The 21,422-nt window shown below is 35.2% G+C and overlaps 5 protein-coding genes across 8 annotated transcripts; 3 read left to right on the top strand and 2 right to left on the bottom strand.

Moving 5' to 3' along the window:
* Nucleotides 1–31: 31 nt before the first annotated feature.
* Trmt112 (tRNA methyltransferase subunit 11-2) lies at nucleotides 32–979 on the bottom strand. The gene has a single exon (XM_076122609.1). The coding sequence runs from the start codon at nucleotides 693–695 to the stop codon at nucleotides 318–320; it is 378 nt and encodes a 125-aa protein (XP_075978724.1). The 5' UTR covers nucleotides 696–979; the 3' UTR covers nucleotides 32–317.
* Nucleotides 980–1,431: 452 nt separating this feature from the next.
* Dis3l2 (Dis3 like 3'-5' exoribonuclease 2) lies at nucleotides 1,432–5,535 on the top strand. The gene is made up of 3 exons (XM_076122512.1): nucleotides 1,432–4,452; nucleotides 4,559–4,817; nucleotides 4,900–5,535. The coding sequence occupies exons 1-3, from the start codon at nucleotides 1,568–1,570 to the stop codon at nucleotides 5,092–5,094; spliced, it is 3,339 nt and encodes a 1,112-aa protein (XP_075978627.1). The 5' UTR covers nucleotides 1,432–1,567; the 3' UTR covers nucleotides 5,095–5,535.
* Nucleotides 5,536–8,317: 2,782 nt separating this feature from the next.
* On the top strand, nucleotides 8,318–10,512 carry Fancl (E3 ubiquitin-protein ligase Fancl). Its single transcript, XM_076122745.1, has 4 exons — nucleotides 8,318–8,874; nucleotides 8,955–9,113; nucleotides 9,535–9,722; nucleotides 10,236–10,512. The coding sequence occupies exons 1-4, from the start codon at nucleotides 8,388–8,390 to the stop codon at nucleotides 10,338–10,340; spliced, it is 939 nt and encodes a 312-aa protein (XP_075978860.1). The 5' UTR covers nucleotides 8,318–8,387; the 3' UTR covers nucleotides 10,341–10,512.
* Nucleotides 10,513–10,936: 424 nt separating this feature from the next.
* Nucleotides 10,937–13,506, bottom strand: CSN1b (COP9 signalosome subunit 1b). 2 transcript variants are annotated; one of them, XM_076122592.1, is made up of 4 exons: nucleotides 13,411–13,506; nucleotides 13,195–13,272; nucleotides 11,742–13,088; nucleotides 10,937–11,469 (listed from the first exon to the last, which is right to left on the bottom strand). In XM_076122592.1, the coding sequence occupies exons 2-4, from the start codon at nucleotides 13,204–13,206 to the stop codon at nucleotides 11,377–11,379; spliced, it is 1,452 nt and encodes a 483-aa protein (XP_075978707.1). In that variant the 5' UTR covers nucleotides 13,207–13,272; nucleotides 13,411–13,506; the 3' UTR covers nucleotides 10,937–11,376. The 2 variants fall into 2 exon arrangements, with proteins under 2 accessions (XP_075978707.1, XP_075978706.1); XM_076122591.1 differs by having other exon boundaries at nucleotides 13,356–13,485.
* Nucleotides 13,507–13,818: 312 nt separating this feature from the next.
* Nucleotides 13,819–20,580, top strand: LOC142978241 (gamma-glutamyl hydrolase A-like). Of its 3 annotated transcripts, XM_076122594.1 has the most exons (8): nucleotides 13,819–13,917; nucleotides 14,645–14,705; nucleotides 16,574–16,843; nucleotides 17,331–17,381; nucleotides 17,566–17,798; nucleotides 17,990–18,096; nucleotides 18,810–18,911; nucleotides 19,863–20,580. In XM_076122594.1, exons 2-8 carry the CDS (start codon nucleotides 14,647–14,649, stop codon nucleotides 20,133–20,135), a joined length of 1,095 nt encoding a protein of 364 aa, XP_075978709.1. In that variant the 5' UTR covers nucleotides 13,819–13,917; nucleotides 14,645–14,646; the 3' UTR covers nucleotides 20,136–20,580. The 3 variants fall into 3 exon arrangements, with proteins under 3 accessions (XP_075978709.1, XP_075978711.1, XP_075978710.1); XM_076122596.1 differs by lacking the exons at nucleotides 13,819–13,917; nucleotides 14,645–14,705 and adding an exon at nucleotides 14,961–15,079; XM_076122595.1 differs by lacking the exons at nucleotides 13,819–13,917; nucleotides 14,645–14,705 and adding an exon at nucleotides 15,275–15,554.
* Nucleotides 20,581–21,422: the final 842 nt, after the last annotated feature.

Below are 21,422 nucleotides of genomic sequence, written 5' to 3'. Positions count from 1 at the left end.
TGTGGAGATGTCTTTTTAAAAAAACAACTAATAACAAAAATAAACAGGTTTATTACAAGCATTTACTACACACCTGACCTTTTGAAGGACATTGTCAATAAATATATTATTACTGTTCAGATTTTTTATAACAAAACTGTTTACAAATGAAACACAGTGTTATAATTAACCTTTATAATCATAATATTCTGATCTGAAACTCTGCATAGTAGCACTTAGAACATGCAAATAACTCTGTACAGATATGGCGAAATAAACATTTCCAAGGATACAAATTAGGTATCACATTGCTAGGTAATAATTTTTTTTAAATAAATTCATTGGACTTCAGCTTCAGTTAGCAACATATTTGGAATTCCTTTAGATATAGGGAATTGTCTGCCAGATTCAGGACAGGTGAGATTACCTTCTTCAACCTCAACCTCAAATAGCACTCTATGGACTTTCTTTAAGAGTTCTTCATTTTCTTCAAATTTCGGTTCTAGTGTTCTTGGCAAGCCTTCACCATGTCCAATACTGTTTGCGGCTGTCCAAAGCACTTCCCAGTCCAATTTTGGTACCACTCGGGTTATAAATTCTGGATTAAATTCTACTTCAGTTACTTTTACATCTGTTGCATTTATAGCCAATGGGTATCCCGTCATAACTCCTTTCAAGCACTTTGATGTTAACATGTTATGTGTTATTAGCTTCATCTTGAACAGAAAGAAAAATACTGCGGCACGGAAAGATTGGAATAATATTCTAAAATATTAGTAGTTATTCGATTCGTGTTACACTAAGACCAGTTTGAAAGAAGACTATTCTTATCTATATAATATAATCATTTCTACTATTCAAGTCAGTGTCGTTCTTTTAGCTGCTAAGTCAATATTTTACTCCTTGACCATTGATTGAGTTAGGTTATAATTTCCAGTTGATTTTAGGTTATGTTTTTGTTGAACTTACAGTAAATGTCAAATAACCAAATGTCAAGCGCTATTGGTGTTGGCTCTACACATTCGGCCAACAGGCCTAATGTTCGTCCAACTTTCCATTTGAGTACCTACCTACATAATAATATATCTACTACAGAATAGATAAGTACTTAGCTTCTGAATGGCGGGATGTTGGTTCGTGTTATCGAGGAATATGTTCAATGGCGCCAAATAGTGTTGGAGGGTTTTGCTCGAATGTCTAGAGCTAGGTTTTCAACATCTCTTGAAACTTTGTAAGATAGGTATCCTTTAAAATGCAGCTGTCAAACCTATGAATAAAAAAAAAGAATGCTTATTCCATCCGCCTGATATAGCAACAACTGAACCTTAATTAACCTTAGCAGTAATTATTATCCGAACTGATACTCAAAAATAATTCTTAGCTAATTACGTAGCCACCTACCTACATATACTGTTTGTAAACAAAAAAAGTCATTATTTTAGGCTGGTCACATTTAACAAGTTTGTCAACCTTAAATTTTGGTAGAGAGAATACTTACCGAGACCCGATAATAACTCATTAATCGTTTTTGTCTTCACAAAAATATGGTAACATAGTTTCGCAGTAGTGTCTTAACATTTCTGAAAACATGTCTCATTTGTGTGATAGTATATCTGAAAGAAATATTGACGTAAATAGGCCATCATCTTCACAACAATCCACGTCGCAGCCTTTTCGGTCAAAAAGTTCTGTAAATAATAGGATACCAGATCATCAGGCTTCTACAAAACCAACAACAAAGAAGTCTTCGAAACATTCTGCGATGTCCCGCCACAAGCAGCCTCAGGGTGAGGCTGGCGGTTCACAGACTCACAATAATTCATCTGTGAGTAATTTAGCCACAGCGTGCCAAAATTTAAACATAAATAATGAAAACAGTGTAGTAAACCAAGGAGACAGCCCAAAAAATAAACACGCGAAGAAGAAAGAAAAAAAATTAAAACAATTAAAAATGCCGGCACCAGAACAATCGGTAAACATGACGGGACCACGGACGCCGCAATCATCTCAGTCTAATCCTGGATATTCTGGCACTTATAGTGAATATACTTCTATATCTGTGCAAGATTTCTTTTCAATGCAAGTAAGCCCTTTGTATGCATATTCAAACACGAGGTATTTAGAAAACTTGAGTCATCATCCGCAGTATCAATTGGCTCATAATATTCAGGTGGGTAGAGAGTTATTGTGCGCTCAGCTAGCAGCCAGTGCTCCAAATACTCCTCACCTTCAATCACAGAGGCCACATTCTGTGAGCATTCCTAACTCTCCTGTGTTGCAGCCTGAATACATAAGCCCAAAATGCTTTCAAAATGTTATGCAACATCCACTACTTTCTCAGACATATACTCGGAGTATACATACTAAGTTTGGACAGAATGCACGCAGCCCCAAGCAGTCAACAAGTGTAGGAGAGGGAGCAAGAGCTCAGGGTGGAAAAACTGGGCAGAACAATACTACACCTAAGCATAATAGAAAGAATAAAAAGAAACCTAGATCAGGCAGTGATTTAAAATTTGAACCTTACTTAACTCCTAAAGAGGTGGAAGTTGGTTTAAAGAATAATACCCTTATTGAAGGAGTTATCAGAATAAATCCAAAACAATTTCAACATTCATATGTTTCTGGTAGTGACAGGAGTGAGCAAGATATTCTCATTGATGGTATCAGATATCGGAACCGTGCTTTAGAGGGTGATATTGTGGTTGTGCAATTGATTGAAAGTGACAATGAAAATGAAGAGGGAACTAAAAAGGATTCTGCTAAGAAGGGTACTACTAAGGAGGGTACTACTAAGAGGTGTACTACTAAGAAGAGTACTACTAAGGAGGGTACCTCTAAGCAGGGTTCCTCTAAGATGGCTTCCACTATAGAGGATACTTCTATGGAGGGTATCTCTAAGGAAGGTTCCTCTATAGAAGATACCTCTGAGGAAGGTTCCACTAAAGGGGGTACCACTAAGGAAGATAGCTCTAAAGAGGAGAACAGTAAGGAGGCCATTGCCAAAGAAGAGACTTCTAAAGAGGGCCAAGTCTCCCGCCCTAAAGATAAAAACCAAAAGAGAGGGAAAGTGGTTTTCATCAAAGAGGTAGTGCATAATAGGACTTGCATTGGAAACTTAAGAATAATGCCAGATAATAACAGGCAGAGAGCTTTGTTTGTACCTAGAGACCATAGAATACCAAGACTTAATATACCTTTCACATGCTGGCCTGATAACTTTTATGCTGATCATAAAAATTATGAAAGTACTTTGTTTTTAGCACATATTACAGATTGGACTGATACTCGTTTTGCTGTTGGAACCATTTTGCGTAACATAGGACAGTCGGGAGATATGGTTTCAGAAACCAGGGCAATTTTAGCACAAACAGATTTAGATATCACACCATTTGGCAAAGAAGTCAGACACCTGTACCCACGTTTAGACTACAAAATACCTGAAGAAGAATTCTTGGTCAGAGAAGATTGTCGTAAGCTTTGTCTGTTCAGCATTGATCCCCCCAACTGCAGAGACATTGATGATGCAGTTTCATGTAGAGAACTGGAAAATGGCAATTATGAGATAGGTGTCCATATAGCAGATGTTTCCCACTTTCTAACTGAGGACACAATTTTGGATGAGAAAGTTGCAGAAAAAGCTACCACAATATACTTAGTAGAGAGAGCATATCACATGCTACCAGATGATCTGTGTATGCTTTGTTCTTTGTTCCCAGGAGTTGACAAACTTGCATTCTCTGTTTTTTGGGAAATAACTAAAGATGCTAAAGTCATTGACCATAGATTTGCAAAAACAGTTATTAACTCTTGTGCCCAATTAGCTTATGATCATGCACAAGCAGTACTGGATGATAAAGAGGATGCTGAAGCCAGTTTTCCTGAAACATACAATGGATTTACTTTTAGTGATATATACAAAGTTATAAAAGCTCTTGGAAGTATCTCTGCAACATTCAGAAAAAATAGATTTGATGGAGGTGCTCTAAGAATTGATCAAGCCAAAGTGGCTTTTCATTTAAATCCAAGCAATGGTTTGCCAGATGCTTTTTGTATATATGAAAATAAGGAGAGTCATCAACTTATTGAGGAATTTATGTTACTAGCAAATATGACCGTTGCTAACAGAATTCATAAGGATCATCCATCATTAGCATTTTTGAGATGTCATCCACCACCCAGCAGTTTCATGATGAAACAACTTGCCAAATCGTTGTCACCGATGGGGATTGAGATAGACATTTCATCAGCTGGTAATTTGCACCGCTCCTTGCTACACCACATTGGACAGGACAGCAAAGATGGCAAAGCTATGGTCTTAAACATGCTGTGTGCTAAACCAATGAGCAGAGCAAAATATTTTTGTGCAGATGGTTGTGAGGATGATGACTTCCACCACTATGCACTGAATGTTCCACTTTATACACATTTTACTAGCCCTATCAGAAGATATGCAGACATAATGGTGCATAGGTGAGTAGAGGATAACTGTCATGACTACAGTATATTAGTTAACTAAATTTTTAATCAATCTTGAACTTTATTATACCAATAAAAACCTAATTTTACTTGTTTGCAGGTTGTTGGCAGCAAGTTTACATTACAGGGAAACACCCAACTGGGATGTCGACAGAGTTCGTACAGTTGCTGCACAATGTAACAAACAAAAGTATAATGCAAAAAAAGCAGGTGAACTGTCTACAGAACTATATACATTGAAGTATATTGAATTGAACTCGCCAGTCGTGACTGAAGCAGCTGTTGTAGAAGTTAGAGATAAATACATTGATGTTATTATAATAGCTATGGGCTTAAACAGAAGAATATTTTTCAATAATGTAAGTATTTGCCTCGAGACTTATATGATTTGTTATTTAAACTACAAAGCAATGACTAAAAAGTAATGTTTATTTTTTGCAGGATTTCCCTGGGACATATGAGTGTATTAAACATGAAGGTGGTGCAAGACTCTCCAAAATGCAATTATGGTGGAAAGCAGATAAAAACTTACCAGCTGTTGGACAAGTAGTTGAAGTGTTCTCTGTTCTAAAAGTAGAATTGTACAAAGATGATGATCTGGGAAAGATTGACATCAGACTTGTTAGGCCACAGTAGGCAACTACTTTGAAAGTATTATCATACATTAACTTATGTATAAATAGTTTTGTCTTGATGTGATAGTTGACTTGAAAATGATATTTTTTAGATGTACAAAAAGATTTTACTCTTTGCAATTGGGTTAATTATACTTTTTGACTGCAGTGTGTTTATAAAGCATAAATTTTTTATAGACGAAACTTTCTCGCAAGATCCAGTTTGATGATTTTAAATTTAGGCTCGTTGTGAATGTGTGTTGTTTTACTCTATTTTTATATAGGAAATAATGTGTGATTTTATTGACATTTGCCAATATTTATATAGTGATGTGTGTAGTTTTTACTCCAATTACTGTAGAAATACAAGTAATTAAATATTTTCTTAGTTTTAGGGCAAATCGCTCAATCAATTTGAACACCGCCTACTGCGGATTAATGAAATAAAAATAATGAAATTGTACATATTATATTGTTTTATATTTTACCTAATTAAATAATGTATACCTACTAGTAAGAATTGTATTTATGTGTCTAATTTTAATAGTAGGTATGAATAATTTGCGTGATTTTTTGTCTGACATCAAGAGGTATTTTAAACATATATCTATAATATTCTATTATTTCCTAAAAAAAAAGAACAATATAAAATGCTCGACTTGATTTTTAATTATAAAGCTTAGTAACAATTTTGTTATGTTCAAAAGTCACTAGAGACTGATGCGAAAGGAAGAACAGTATTCATGTTATATGTATAACAGTTATTCCCTTATGTACCTATACGTATAATAAAAAAGTAATTTCAAGTAAGTGTTGCGCTGACGCAACTTGTGGTTGCAAGAAATCTCAAGACAAACGGGAGTCTTGCAGCTTGCATCATTATTTATAAGAACTACAAAATTGCGCGCAGTAGGTAGGTACTATAAGAAACAAATAAATCTAAAAACGTATCGGCTGGATGGTTGCGACAATCTTTCTTAGTTTTATATTGCCACGTTCTTGCCATCGTCTTAATTTTTTGAAGTAGATATTGCACAGGACTATGTGAGTCAAGTAGTTAGTAGTTACAGATTCAAAGTGAGAATTATTTAAAAATAATTTTGCAAGTAGCAGTATTGCTTGAATATTATATGCCAGCTGATATAATCAGGAATTTTGTCTTAAAGTGTAGATTGTTTTGCGTAGGTATTTGTCGTTCTGTTAATTTAGGTATAATAGGTACTTCAATAGTCGTCGTTTATAATAATATTCTTATCTCGATAAATTCAATAATAGGCACTTAGCTGATTATAGTTGAGTGTAAAGCGGGGTACTCACTAGCGAGCTACTGCTAAACTGTAAATGAGCAGGTATGGTATCATGATTCTAATTCACATGCGATACCGTCATGTGTTATAGTCATAGGATCTTTTCGCATTCTTCTATTGCGGATCCAATGAAGTCTCCAAACTGTCGAATTTAAATGAAGACTGGGAGAATAATGCATTATGCTTTTTAATAGGAATATCTAAGCACCTATCCTTTATTACTCTTTAAATAGTCCCGACAAACAGCCCACGGAATATTTAGGTGTGCTTCACAACAAGTAGACAACTATCGTAAACTGCTCCCATTTAAGTTAGTGCCAGCTTCGCAAATCGCCTGCTATGAATTTTGGTTGAAGTAGGTAACAAGCAATGCAATCTTTAAAAAAGTTTAAACCACGTTTTAGTTGTTTCTGAAGACAATCTTTAAACTTGTAAGAATGGATTTCTCGATAACTTTTGTTCGTGTTGAATACAGTGCTTTTATACATTTAAATGTAATTAATTTCACGAACAACTAGTACACTGGCTTACTAATAAGTACAGTAATGCAATTTTCTATAGTTGAGGCTCGCTAACGTGTACGTGGCTTCATGCACTTTAGCTCACTCCGGGGAAAAACCGTTTCATCAAATCTTTTATCTTTACTATTACAGTCTCCCCTCTAACATAATAGCTTGATGGTAGATAAAAATGTCATGTGATTAACGATATGACGACATACTCACGATTGCGTAAAATATATTTGTCTATTCTTGGGAATATTTACATATATTGTTCACCCGACTATTGTGCTAGGGGGCAGCCCCTACAAAAATGTCTTCAAATATTATACATTAGTAAACATTAGTCAATATGCTTGTATTTTTATTTTATTCATCGCTCACAACACATCTTTATATATATAATTCTTCTGTAAGTGATGTCGCTGAACTTCTCTTAAACGACTGGACCGATTTTGATGAAATTATTGTGTGTGTTCAAGGGGATCTGAGAATGGTTTAGATTCACAATTTTGTCCGCTGGACAATGTTTTTTTGACGTGTAGACAGGACAACGTCTGTCGGGTCCGCTAGTTTATTAATAGAATTGTGCTTATTTAAAAGTAGGTAGGAACCTACTCAATGGATTATTTTATCATGAAAAATTCAGGCATTGCGTTACGCATGTTGCACTTAGCCGGCATTGAAAAAAGCTGTATATCAATACTTATAAACTGGCGACTTGTAAGTACAACAGAGAGGAAATGGTAATTTTTGATTCATTCAAAATACCTACTCTGATAGATATAAAAATATTAAAATTTACGTTTTGTAAACCTATCTATAGCTTTATTGGATATTGGTTAAACGCATGAAATATGTAATGTATTATTAATTTATGTACTTGATATGTATAAGTATGGAGAAATACGGATTATACACCTCTGCCTGCAGCGTCGTTTAGCAGGGGTGATGATATGTTAATGGGATGATGCATTTGAAAGCGAGAGATCAGACCATACTAGGTAGGTATAACTTAGAGAGAGGTTCGAGACTTAGGCTTTTGAGCTCGTTACCATAGTGTTTGTCTTATATCGCTTGTACACAGGTAATGCAATGCTTACATTCGTCCAACAGTCCAACACCCAACTAATCCCAACTCATGGTCGAGCAAAATAGACATGAGTACAATAATTGGCAACACGGAAGATTAAGATTTTTTTTTTATAGTGATGCGACACTTGTAAGTGCATTGAACCACAAAACCACATAAACAATGTTAAAACAAGGAATATAATAATATAATAATACGGCATCATTTAGATTTAATCATAACACAAATTAAGTATCTAAATTGTTATGATGTAACTTATTTGGAAATTGATTATCCAAAAACATACAAATATGCAAATCGATAATGTTATACATCCCTATTTGTTTATTGTTTTGAATAGTTTTGGTTGATCTGGTTTGACGTTTTATTATAAAATCGTTTGTTGTTTGATAAGCGTTTAATTTAAGTCTGCATCATGGAAGACTTACTTAATAAATTCCCAATCGAAGATACTGATGAATTATATCATCTCATAAATAAACTGAAATATATATCTCAAAGTTACACACAACATGTAGATTCTGTTACTTCAGATCTTATTGATAAGGATTTCTTAGATGAAATAAGGAATGTAGTTATGTGTGGCAGCGCTAGAGTTTACTTTGGAAAAACTCTGAGGAATTTAAAAATTGTAATACGCGATGACACTGGACTCAGGGATCATGAATTGTTTTTGGAATACCAATCTCCTAGGAAGATAGTAGTAACAAAAGCGAAACTGCCATATTCCCCTGAACAAAGTCGTGAATACAAATGTTTAGAAGAAGTCATAGACACATTTAAAAAGTGTATTAATGATTTGGAAAGATACTTTTATGAGTTAGAACAAATTGATCAATTTTGTACTATAATGGAGCCAATAAATGCATCTTTTAAAGATGATTATAGAAGAATTCTTTTGGGTTGGTATTATTAAGTAGTATATTATTATAAGGCACCCAAATGTCATTAAAAAAATACTATAATGTTGTGTTTTTTAAAGATCCAAGAACTTGGCTGCATGTTGAAGTAACACCAGAAGGTCTAGCAACAAACATTCATCTTGTAGGACAGTCAGTGTCCTGGCATAACAAATTACAAACGGGACTGCTGAAGTGGGACCATGATAAAAACATTGTGGACAATGTGATGAGTATATTTGGTATGCTTAGTTCTTTCCTAGAATAGAACAATTCATAAAATAATTACATCACCTTCACCCTGGAAATAGATACAAATAATGTTTTCTTTCATAACTATGCTAATTATGCTGTAGTATGAAAACTTAATAGAGATCCTTAGCATGCTTGATTTATCTAGATTATAAATAATAATTCTGCATATTTTCAAAATAAAGCATCTGTATGAAAAAGAAACTACATAAACTGTAAAACTTGGTTTTGGATCTAAATTCTGTTTTATTATATTCTTCAGGCACAATCCTTGTACAAGACTCTTTACTAACTTGTACTATACTTTTTTATTTATATATTTATTACAGCCTTACATTAACAGTATATACTACATATGTAAGTTTTAGGTACATATAATAATTAATTAATTGCTTAATATTTATGTTTCAGATTTAAGTTCCTTTCCACAACCTGCAACTATGTGTTCACAAAATGTGGTACCTGGTGATGAAGTAGAAGATGCAATTGTCTGTGGCATATGCCTGTGTGCAGAACTCCCTGATGTTCCCGGTGTACCACAACCCTTATGTCAAAATACAACCTGTGGTGTTTATTATCATAGAAACTGCTTGTATCAGGTATAACTAAATCTTACTTTTTATTTACTGCAGCCATCATGTCTCATTGTTAGTAAAGTTGTATCACAAATTCAAACTTTTTTTGTTTGTTCATGCTAATCTCTGGACATACTATCTAAATTGATTGATTAAGAGGAAGGCTTTTAGCTATACTTGACAAAGATTTATTATCTTACACACTGATGCGAAGGTAGTAGTATGTATAAGGATCAGTTCACATCTTACGGAAGCGTAATAAGTATGGGCCTCGCACCAATGCATCATCGGTATAGTGCGAACACTCGTTTTTTACACACTTCTCTATTCTGGCGTTACACAACACATAAGTTCCGCCACATATGAAAAGACCCTAACTATCACAAAAAAGCATTTAGTGTAATTTTTTTTATATTTCTAACGTCCTCATTTCAACTATTCTTTAATTCTGCTGCAGTCTTTAAGCTAGGCAGTTTAAAATGGAATCAGCCTATTGTATGAATTTTATTATTAACTGTTGTTTGAATTATTTTCCAGTGGTTGGTGGCGTGTGCGGGTAGTCGTCCTCCAGCATTTGGCGTGGCCAACGGTACATGCCCTACATGCCTGCAGCCCATAACGTGTAGTGAAAAAGATAGCTAGGATTGCCATTTGTATATATTGGACATTTAAGAAATTACGTAACTCATTTTATCAGTGACGTTGAAATTAATGTAATTGTAATTATTATTTATATTAAAATCATTATGCAAAGGAAATAGTTTTGTAAGTTTGGTTGGTGTATTATCTGTGATAAATAAATACGTTACCGAGATATTTTTTATTATTAGTAAGGTACATATACATACTCCCTATATTTGATTTTATTGCATTTATAGATATAATTTTCCCAGATTCAGAGTAACCCCGCATCTCTGAGACACATGTTCATGATGCAATTCTACGTGGTTTCGAAAATTAATATTGTCAGCGTCGTAAACATCCTCACAATCATAGTTAGTTCAAATTACATGTTACGATAGTAACTGATCGATAACCAATCATTAACATGGTAAACTTATTGAATTAGCCTAGCCCCTCCTTTATCCCAGTAGCAGATCCTTGTCCAATAGTGAATTAATAGTTGTTCATAAGATTGTGACAAAAAAAAAAATTGTGTGATGATTGTATGTATGTAAAGAAAAAAACTGAAAATCTATTGACATAGATAGAATATAATACATGAACTAAAACACATCTTATGCTTTTACTTTTTAATTAAAAATTACGTAGACATAATATTTTGTGGTTACATAGAATAATTCAGTATAAACAATGTTGAGAAATAATGCTTGCACCAGCTGTTCAAGTTTCTGTGATTGCTGATAAAACATTTTCCTTAAATCAATAATTATTTAGTCTGTAATGGCGAATCAGTTGAAACCTTGTGGGCCTACTCCTGCAGTCTCGTTAAACAAAAAATAAAAGCAGATATTAATTGGTACACAAAAGAGTTCTTTTAAAAATAAGATTTGATTTCACGTGACAAGATAAAAACAATATATTTTGTAATGCGGTGTGCACATTACAAAATAATTTATAACAAATTGTCGCTCGAAATTCCTGTCGTAAATTTGTTCAAGTGTTATCTAAATTGTCACGCCGAAATGCATAGTAGACTACTCTATGAGTAAATTCATCACAAGGGCACAGTATCAAAGGTACGGGGAGTGAGGCTGGTGCTTGATCCTGGTGCTTCACCACTCTGAGGACCTGTGTCTCTGCCAACATTCTGAAAATACAATTACAACCTCAATCCTAACATGACAAAAGAAAAAACAGTAACTTATGTTTTTAAGTCCAAATCTTTTGTTGCTGACTAATTATCATAGTAAGATAAAATAGGAAATACCATATAAAACTAAAACAGTAGTTGAGATTACTAGAAACTGTTTAAAGTTGTAGCATAGTTCAAATTTAATATCAGCACTAGTGATATAAAATTGGTACAATACTTTGTGAATATCATTACTAAATACAATACAACAATCAAGTTAGGCTTACCTTGACATGGATTTGATTTTTGAGCATTGCAGCACGTAAGATTAGCATGGAGGTTCGCCGTTGGTACTCCTTTCCCATAGCCAAACTTCTTTCAAAGGTAGTGCTTCGCTGATCCACATCTTTAGCATACAATATTTTATTATGTGAATCAATGCGGGCCTGTATCTGGCCATCCAGTATTAACTGCATTAATTCATCCTCAAGAGCATTCACTGTGCGATTAAATGCAGCAGCCATCAAACGCATGTCAGCAGAGAGATATGGACTGAAGTACTGAATAAGTGCTCTGTTTCTTATTTGCATGTAAAGTGAGTTTAAATGAGGTGCTAAATACATGTCTAACAGTAGATTATCTCTTATTTCATCCAGTAACCTTAAGCAGGAAGCATACTTAGATTCATAGAATTTAAAAATAATGTCACGCAACTGTGGCTCTAGTTCTAGAAATAATTTAAAAGAACTGCTAACTATGACTTGCTTTTGTAACTCTGAACGATCAAAGGTTGCAAGCGCACACAATCCACCATATATGGCAACATTATTGCTGCTAAGAAGCTCAGGGTAGTCGCAGTGGTCGATGCTAGCCGCTAAGAAGTGTTTGGCTGCAGACTTGTACTTTTTTGTTGCTAATTCAGCCAAACCAGCAGCACATTTTAAGCGAGTCAATATGGACTGGTTGGAGTCCTTACCAGGGACTTCATTGAAATCTGGGGTGCCTTCTGCTTTAGACACATAATTAAGAACATGAGCCCAGTTCTGCAAATACACTGACACTTTCACAACATTGAGGCACATCATGATTATGTGTTTGCCGCTAGTGCAATAGTCCCTGGCTCTTGAGTAACACTTCAGTGCACTTGTCAGGTCCCCACAGTCAAGGTAGTGATCCCCAAGGTCATCATGTCCTCTCCGAATGCTTTCTTTTATTGAATTTGTTTTGTAGTTTTTGAGGTCTGAATCTAACTTTTCCAACTTTATAGCAGACTTCTTAGTTTTTGATTCTATCCATATAGTGTCAAGCACTGGTATGTCCTGGGAACCCATTTGGACTGCTACATCAGGCAACCCTGCTGAGGCAACAGCTTCTGCTAGCTTTTTGTGAAGTGTTTGGTAAAGACTTACATTAAATGTTGTCATGACGTAGGATATAGCCATTTTAAGGGCTTCCAATCTAAGTGAGGGACAATGATCAGCTACAAACATCAGTCTATACAGCTTAGCAAAACCAGTATAAGCAGCGGCATATGTTTCAAGATCCAGAGTAGGATTTTCTACTACATAACATTCTGCCTCATTATTTTCATTGTCTTCTGGTGGAACGTCCACCTGCATAGGTTCAGCTGTGTTCTGCAAATAAAGACATCGATACGCTGTTAGCCGTTACATACAGATAAAAAACTGGAATATAAGAAATGTTCACATACTAGAGGTCAGTATTACACGGTTTACTTACCATTTCGAACATTTTTTATTGTGTATATGACTTGTAAAAGAAAATACGCGAATTCCACTGTCAACGCAGAAAACCAACCTAAAACAAAGTGTTTCATTAGATAAATATCGCTTGGAACCATTTTGTTACGATCAAGGACTGAATCTGGATTTAACACTCACTTATTATTAGTACACAAGACGATGATTGTAACAGTAATAATTATTATCAAAATACCTTTATCATTACGTTTCTTCTTGGCAGCGGCATTTTTCTTTTGACGAGGAATAATTTGGTGTTGCCATGTTTTAATTTTCATAAACTATTTGCGAGTTTCGTAAACAAGTTTTGATATAATATACTCACATTGAAGAACAAACTCTTCAACTCATATATTGCTTTATTCAAATAAACTTAGTATCAGTGTTTTTGAGGTAATTATAAATGGTTAAGTTTTTATTTCAATTTTATTCTTAACAGTTCGATTATAATGTTAAGGTTATTCGCCGACATTATAGCAATAAGAGGCACAACCTAATTTATTATATTGGTTGGAATGATTTCAGTTGCTAATAATGTGTTATGGTGATTGGCGTTCAGATTGTTTGTTTGTTTTTAGCTTTAATTTTACATTGATAACACAGTAACTCCTCTATTGTGAGTTTTAAGCGGGCAACGTTACGGAAAAAGTTGCCTACAAATTTGTAATTTGAAGCAAGTGCAGCGTACCGAGTGAGATTAAAGGTTATCATAATACCTATTATATCATTTTACATACAACAACAAATAACAATGATTACATATTTTATTGCTGGCAATTGCTACGTACTGTGAGAATTTGTTAATGAAGCAGGTTTTGGAATGCTTTGTTATGTGTTTTTGCTTTATTCCATATTTTTAAAATCCTATTATTATTTTGTCTAGTACCTGCACTAGGTGGGTTCGGACGGCCCAACGTAAGCTCTTACAATTCAAATAAGACTTAGGGACCTTGGAATTTGCTGCAGAAAGTAGGTGGTAGCCAGTGGTAGGTCTCTGTTAGATTCAAAAATTTTATGAACATGTGTTAAAAACCATGATGGGGACCAATATGGACAGTTTTTACTTATACAGAACCGACGTTTAATACTTAAACACGATTTTCCAATATTTAGTTAGAAGGAAGTAACTACCTGGTTAACTAATTAAATGCCTACCTATGTTATTTAAAGTTAGTTACGGCGTATTTTTATTTTATTCTACAATATATTAAGTGTTATACTAAAGAGCCACATCATCCCAGAAGATTAATTAGGATACCATTCATTCAGCTTTGTACCAAGCTGAATAAATTGCATTGGTACGAAATTCTCGATGCCTAAATGACGCGATTAGTTAGCGACTTTGTAAGTGTATAGCATGTAATTGATTAATGGCAAGAAGGAAAGCTTGCGTTCATATAAATAATATTATTTTAAGGATTTTTGTTTAGGGATGATTCTGCAGCCGATTGTAATGGACATCTGTCACATCGCCAGCGGAAGAACTAGAAGGCAGGTAGTATTACATAATTTACCTTTTGCCAGTGAACTAACTGATGATTCAAAATTTAAGTTTCAGTAAATTTAAGTTATTAATTAAACGGAATTCAAGCATAAAAAGATATTACACGATTAGAGATTATTTGGATGATAACAAGGCTTGGGACTGTGCTGTGTGTCGCCAAATAACTAGAATAGAAAATGCTAAGGTAGGAAGAAAACAAAACGCAGACGCAGTGCAGGCAATCCGTTGACTGATCTACCGGTGGACTGATCGAAGCACTGCACGTCTTTCTAAGCGGACCTAAAATTCGTTTACGCGATGTAGCGGAATTGTTTAAGCTGTTTGACGTTACCTACTATGGCGCAGCAGTAGTAATAATTAAGTATAGCGACTTTTCCGCAAATGGCCGCAGATTCCATTAGCTTGAGAGTGACGAATTAGATGTGTGTAGATATTGTGTGCACACTTGAAAACTCGACTTTAGATGGCTCTTAATAAACTTGCCGCACCGTAGTTAAATATTAATCAGAAGGATTTTATTCATAGCTATTTGCAATGTCTTTTCTTTTTGAACGCTTTGAAATAATCTTTGAAGGCAATATATTTTTAAATGGAATTTTATTAATATTATTTGTGAATGAAGCGTGAGCCTATTCTCCGAGTGCGCATGCGAATTGTAGAGCATTGATTGTGTTTGTTTTTGTGCCAAAAAGTGTTTTCATTTCATGTCTTTTTATACCCCTCTTTATTATAAATCTTTATTAAAATAATGAAAATGAGGAATATATTGTCAAAGATGTTTTACAACGGTATCTTGTGGAATAACTATAAAACACGGACAAGAAGCGAAATCTCTGGTGAGTTTAGCTGCATAACACTTACAATATTATGTTTATAAAGGCTATGTCATTACGTAATAGCAATCTAAATATTTATGTAATTTTAATAAGCTGTGAATTGTTTGTTCCTTTAAAAAAATATCGATTAAATCTATATTAACTAATTGAATTCGTACGAGTTCTAATGCTACTTGTTGTAGCTCATTGCTTTTCATACATTTAATATTATAATATTATTAAGTTATTCCCTAATTTTACGTATAAATCAGTCATATTATTTTTACTTACTTGGTCGTTATTAAAATCTCGTACGCGAACGTATGTCTCATGTGTACGCCTACCTGTACCTACCTAGCTATCTTATTTCACTAGTTGACCCAGACCTAGAATTTATCCATGTTGTACATTTAAAATGCCTTAGATTATATTATCGATATATTTGGAAAGTTATTAATTAATGTTAAAATATCAATACATTTTCTTAGGTACTTAAGATTACGATCGCTAATCTATCAATTTGTGAATGTTTGATTGAGATAATATAATTTATCAGTAAAATACAATGTACAGGAGGCGCTCAAGTATACTTTTATGAAGAGGAAAGCCATTATTTTAAGAGATATTGTCATTTTCTTACAAGATGATACAGCATTACATTCTGTAAACGACATTGTTGTTTTAAACGTCGTAGGAGAGAACATTATTTTTAGATCACAGTGGTTATTCAAATCAATGCGCTCGCGCCAAGACTTACGAAACGTCATAATTATTTGTTTAGCCAATGACGGTTTTAATTTCATTATGATAAGGTTAGTGACTGTTTATTTACATTTTCAAATTATAAACAGCACCGCATATATACAAACATTTTGTAATATTCCTATCCGCTTACAATAAAAAATGTCAGATTTTATATTCTTATCAGATGTGTATTGCTGATAAAATTATCTTCCATTAGCATTACCGTGAACTTCGGGCACGACTTAGTAGATCTCGATGTTGACTATTGATAAAGGCTAATATATAAATCTTTGTAGGTGGCTGACCGCGGCTGACAGTTGGTGTGCAATACTCATCATGAAGGCTGCGCTGCTATTCGTCGTAGTGTACTTCTTACGATGCGAAGGCGCTGTGATTGTGAAGACCACAAGTGACGCAGTGAACAATAGGCCGATAATCGGCGTTCTGTCACAAGAACAGTCCATGTACCTTCACACCAAGTATCCTGAGGAGAATTACACAAGCTACATAGCATCTTCGTACGTTAAAGATGTAGAAGCTTCCGGAGCGAGAGTTGTACCAATCATGTGAGTAAAAAGCACAAACCTTACGAAAATATTATATATATATATTCGCTTAGCCTTTGTTCCAAACTATGTTGGAGTCGGCTTCCAGTCTCACCGGATGCAGCTGGAAACCAGTGTTTTACATGGAGCGACTGCCTATCGGACCTCCACAACCCAGTTACTTGGGTATTAACACGATACCCTTCGGTAAGACTGGTTGTCAGACTTTCAAGCTTCTGACTACTGTTAACGACTGTCAAAGATCTTCGAAAATGACAGCCGGGACCCACAATTTAACGTGCCTTCCGAAACACGGAGGAACTCGATATGTCTGAGATGGTCACCCATCCACGGAACAACCTCGGCAAGCGTAGCTTAACCTCAGAGATCGATCCGTGCGGCTGTTGTAAACTAAGCCACGAGCTCCTCACGAAAATATTATATTTTGGATTTATCTGTATTTGTTATTAAAGACAGTATTTTTATTAGGAATTCTTATTTTTTTCAGGATTGGAAAAGATCGCTCTTACTACCAAGAACTAATGCAGAAGATAAACGGGTGAGCTAGCTCAAATTTGTTTTATTTTTTATGGAATAGGTACCAATAAAAGTCCGGCGTAAATTATACGAACTGTTGATTACGAAAGGCCATGTTATTAGAATTTATTTCTGTCTGTGGCATATCTGTTTCTACGTGGTGACTAGATGAAACTATATTAAATGTATTAACTTTTTATTCGCAGAGTCTTGATGCCAGGTGGTGCAACGTACTTCAACCAGTCTGATGGTTTCGCAGACGCCGGTCAGCACATATTAGACATAGCCAAAGAATTAAATGATGCTGGCGACTATTTCCCTATATTCGGCACCTGTCTTGGCTTTGAGCTGCTCATCATCCTAGAATCAGGCCGTGGAGACCCAGAGAACAGAATACGATGCTACTCTTATGACAATCTTCCACTTAATTTTACGGAAGGTAAGAGTCGAAAATTTATCGGCTCGTTTGTCACTTATTGCTACCCACGAGACCTTCATACCAGTATCAAAAATAATTTTTACCCTAAAATGTATTTAAAGTAATTTTCTGCTGTGTATTTTTTGTATATATTATAGATATTGGCACTTTTCCTGGACTCGTTCATGTACATCTGTTGTTCATATTTTCAGATTTCCGCAGCAGCAAGATGTTTAAAAATGCACCTGAAGATGTCATCAATCTGCTGAAGAATGAAGACGTGACCGTCAATGCCCATCAATTCTGCATTGTAGACGAGGTACGGTACAACACAAATGGAGCTGCGGACCCTATATCAATATTTTATCTTAAAGGCTTGCTACACACGTATTGGGTCGACACGATCAGTGCAGTATTTATCAAAGACCGATTCGAAGCCGTTACTCCACCCACTTGGCTTGAGCCGATAGATTAGTTCCTTCGATCGTCACAATACGGATAAACCTTCAGTTGCGGGAATGTCGAGCGGTCTTTGTCCCGAACATTCCTCTATATCTACACATATTCGGTATTGCCCGACTAATGCCCGGTTTCTGAGTACATTTAGCGGTAGTTTATCTATTCAATAGCGTTTTTTTAATATGAGTTTGAACACTATTGAATAGATAAACTGCCGCTAAATGTACCCCAGAAACCGGGAGTACGTCGAAAATGTGTCTAGTAAGCTTTATCATATCGGCATGGGATTCTTCGGCAACTCTCTAAGCATCGATGCGAGGCAATTTTCCATCAGAGTGCGGGATGTCAAAGGATCGTTTGCCTTGCCAATATTGAGAATGGGCCGGTGGGCCTTAGAGTCCACTGAACATTGATATTGAAACGCTTATCGATTTCACAATCAAAACCTTAAGCTTACAACTTTAGTCCTCATGAGAACTGTGTTTTATTATTTTTCCGACTTTTACATGATCTGTGATTTAAGCAACGTTAACGAAAAAAACAATGAATGATGTGATAAATGTTTTTTTGCAGAATCTGAAGTCTCACAACTTGACAGAGCACTGGCGAGTGACTTCCCACTCTGACGACTTATACGGTGTTACGTTTATCGCTTCTGTTGAACACACCAGGTACCTACTTACATCTATACTTAATATTATAAAGCTGAAGAGTTTGTTTGTTTGTTTGAACGCGCTAATCTCGGGAACTACTGATCCGATTTGAAGAATTATTTCAGTGTTAGATAGTCCATTTATTGAGGAAGGCTATAGGCTATGTATCATCACGCTACGACCAATAGGAGCAGAGTACCAGTGAAAAATGTTACAAAAACGGGGGAAATTATGATTCTCTTATGTGAAGCAAGCGAAGTTGCGCGGGTCAGCTAGTATACTATATTTCCAACTTTTTAAGCTTTTACTTATAAGTTAGATACAATTACTGATTACGGTGCATCGATTTATAACCTTAGGTAGAACGCCTTTCCCCTATTTAATCTCTTGGGGATTGATAAAGAAGCACATGGTAGCCTAAGTTTGATTTCAACGCACGCTTTTAATTTAAAAATGTACAGGTGTTTAGCTGTGACGCTTAACAGATACACGGAGGATTGCTACTTATCAAAAATTAAATAGGAAACAGATTATATCTGTTATGATTATTTTAAGATTATTCGTGGCAAACAGGAAAGACGTGGAAAACCAATCTGTTGATGTTATCATATAATTCATTCACAAATAAGCCGCCATAATCGGTGAAAGGTCTAGCTAGCGTAGTAACAATGGCTTTCCGTACTCTTCGAGGCCCATAAATCTACAATATCAATTTGCTGACTCCAGGCAATTACAAAAAATTCTTGACGGAAAAATGCAGATACAACTTTTTGAACCGATTAACGTTTTTAAACTCTCGCGACTAGTACACATAATACTATAATGCAACGGGTCTTATACGCGATTGAAAATTTCAAGTTTAGGATACCTATATATTTTTGAACCGATTCGGGATTCCAACCTGTGAAAATCACGTACACTACCGATCGCGCGACAGACGCACTATTAATTCATTTTTTTTGCTAACAGGTACCCGTTCTATGGAGTACAATTTCACCCCGAAAAGAGTGCCTTCGAATGGAAACTGAATAAGCATTATCCGAGTTCCGCTGAAGCGATAAAGGCCAACCGCTATTTTATGGACTTCTTTGTGAACGAATGCAGGAAGAGCTTCCATACCTTCGAGAATGCTGCAGAAGAGAACCAATACGTCATATACAACTATGAACCTCATTTTACTGGAGTTCTTGGCAGTGCGTATCACCAATGTTATCTTTTTGAACCTAGAGGCACTGTTAAAGGATAAATGAATACAATTCTTCTAGAAAATTTTATGACTGATCCATGCAACTTGCTACTGATTACGACTGGTATTACCAAGCCTAGCTCATCCAAGTATAGTTATCGTTAAGATTTCGTAGTGAATTTTCACAGAATTTTTCACATTTGTTGACGTTTCATACATCAGATTATCTATCCTCTCATACTTTTAAACATGCACTCAGGGTCAGTATCTCTCCTTACGTCATATGTTGGTCGATTCATCTAGGTTCTGCTAGCAGAAAACATATGGAAAGGTTTGTCAATATCTTCCCAGCTCAATCATATATTTTGATTAATTTATTTGTGTTGTGACATAACTAGTGAAATTGAATTAAAATCAATATTTTTACGAATGTATTCGTACAAACATCATTATTTTTAGAAAAATGTTTCTACCACGTTGTTTTTGTTGCATTAAACATATTACAATTTCACGTAACGACTTTTATTTTCTAGATTATGATAAAGAATACATTACCTACCTATGTACAACTTAGAGCGCGTTCCCACTATGTCCTGACGACAGATAATCGGGTAGTTTTAAGTGTCGTGGCTTATATGTTTAAATGGAGGTGTTCACATATAGAACGACACGACTTACTATCGTCTACGACATTTTTTGCAGTGACGACAGATTATCTTGACAGTGGGGACGGCTAAATACGACAGTCACTATACGATGACGATAAGTTAATTGTTACGACATGTACCCTCAGACAGACTTTTTAAAAAGTTATACACAATATACACATATGTAGGTACAGTCTCGGGTGCCTGGGGGACGGGACTATCACTATCTCAGTTGACAACTATTTGAAAGCCACAATGCTGTACATTGTTCTCTCCTTTAGATTATACTGATTAACACATGGTGGCTATCAATTTGACGTACACTAGTTGTCAACTGAGATATGTGATAAGCCCGCTGATCATATTAGCCACTAGCCCTTGACGCACGAGTATATAGAAGATTTTAAGTACTGAACTTTAACCACACATATCTTTTTTGTCGCGTCGATGCACTACTAAACCAGTTTCTATTATCTCGTATACTGTAACACAAATAACTCGACACCAAATATTATTATAGCAGAGCCTGATTGAAGTCTAACATCTTTATTGAATATTTTATGCAAGCTAATTCTGGATTTAGACTGGAAACACTCATAATGTTAGGATCTCAGGATTTCATGTTTTGATTTTTTTGACAGATTCTCAATTATCTGACAAAGGATTAAAATTATTCCTCGAAAGAAGTTATCGCGATGAA

This window comes from Anticarsia gemmatalis, chromosome 14, assembly GCF_050436995.1.
Source record: "Anticarsia gemmatalis isolate Benzon Research Colony breed Stoneville strain chromosome 14, ilAntGemm2 primary, whole genome shotgun sequence".
Taxonomy (NCBI): Eukaryota; Metazoa; Arthropoda; class Insecta; order Lepidoptera; family Erebidae; genus Anticarsia; species Anticarsia gemmatalis.
The sequence above is the reverse complement of the archived record's forward strand: the minus strand, read 5'-3'. Positions and strand labels throughout refer to the sequence as shown.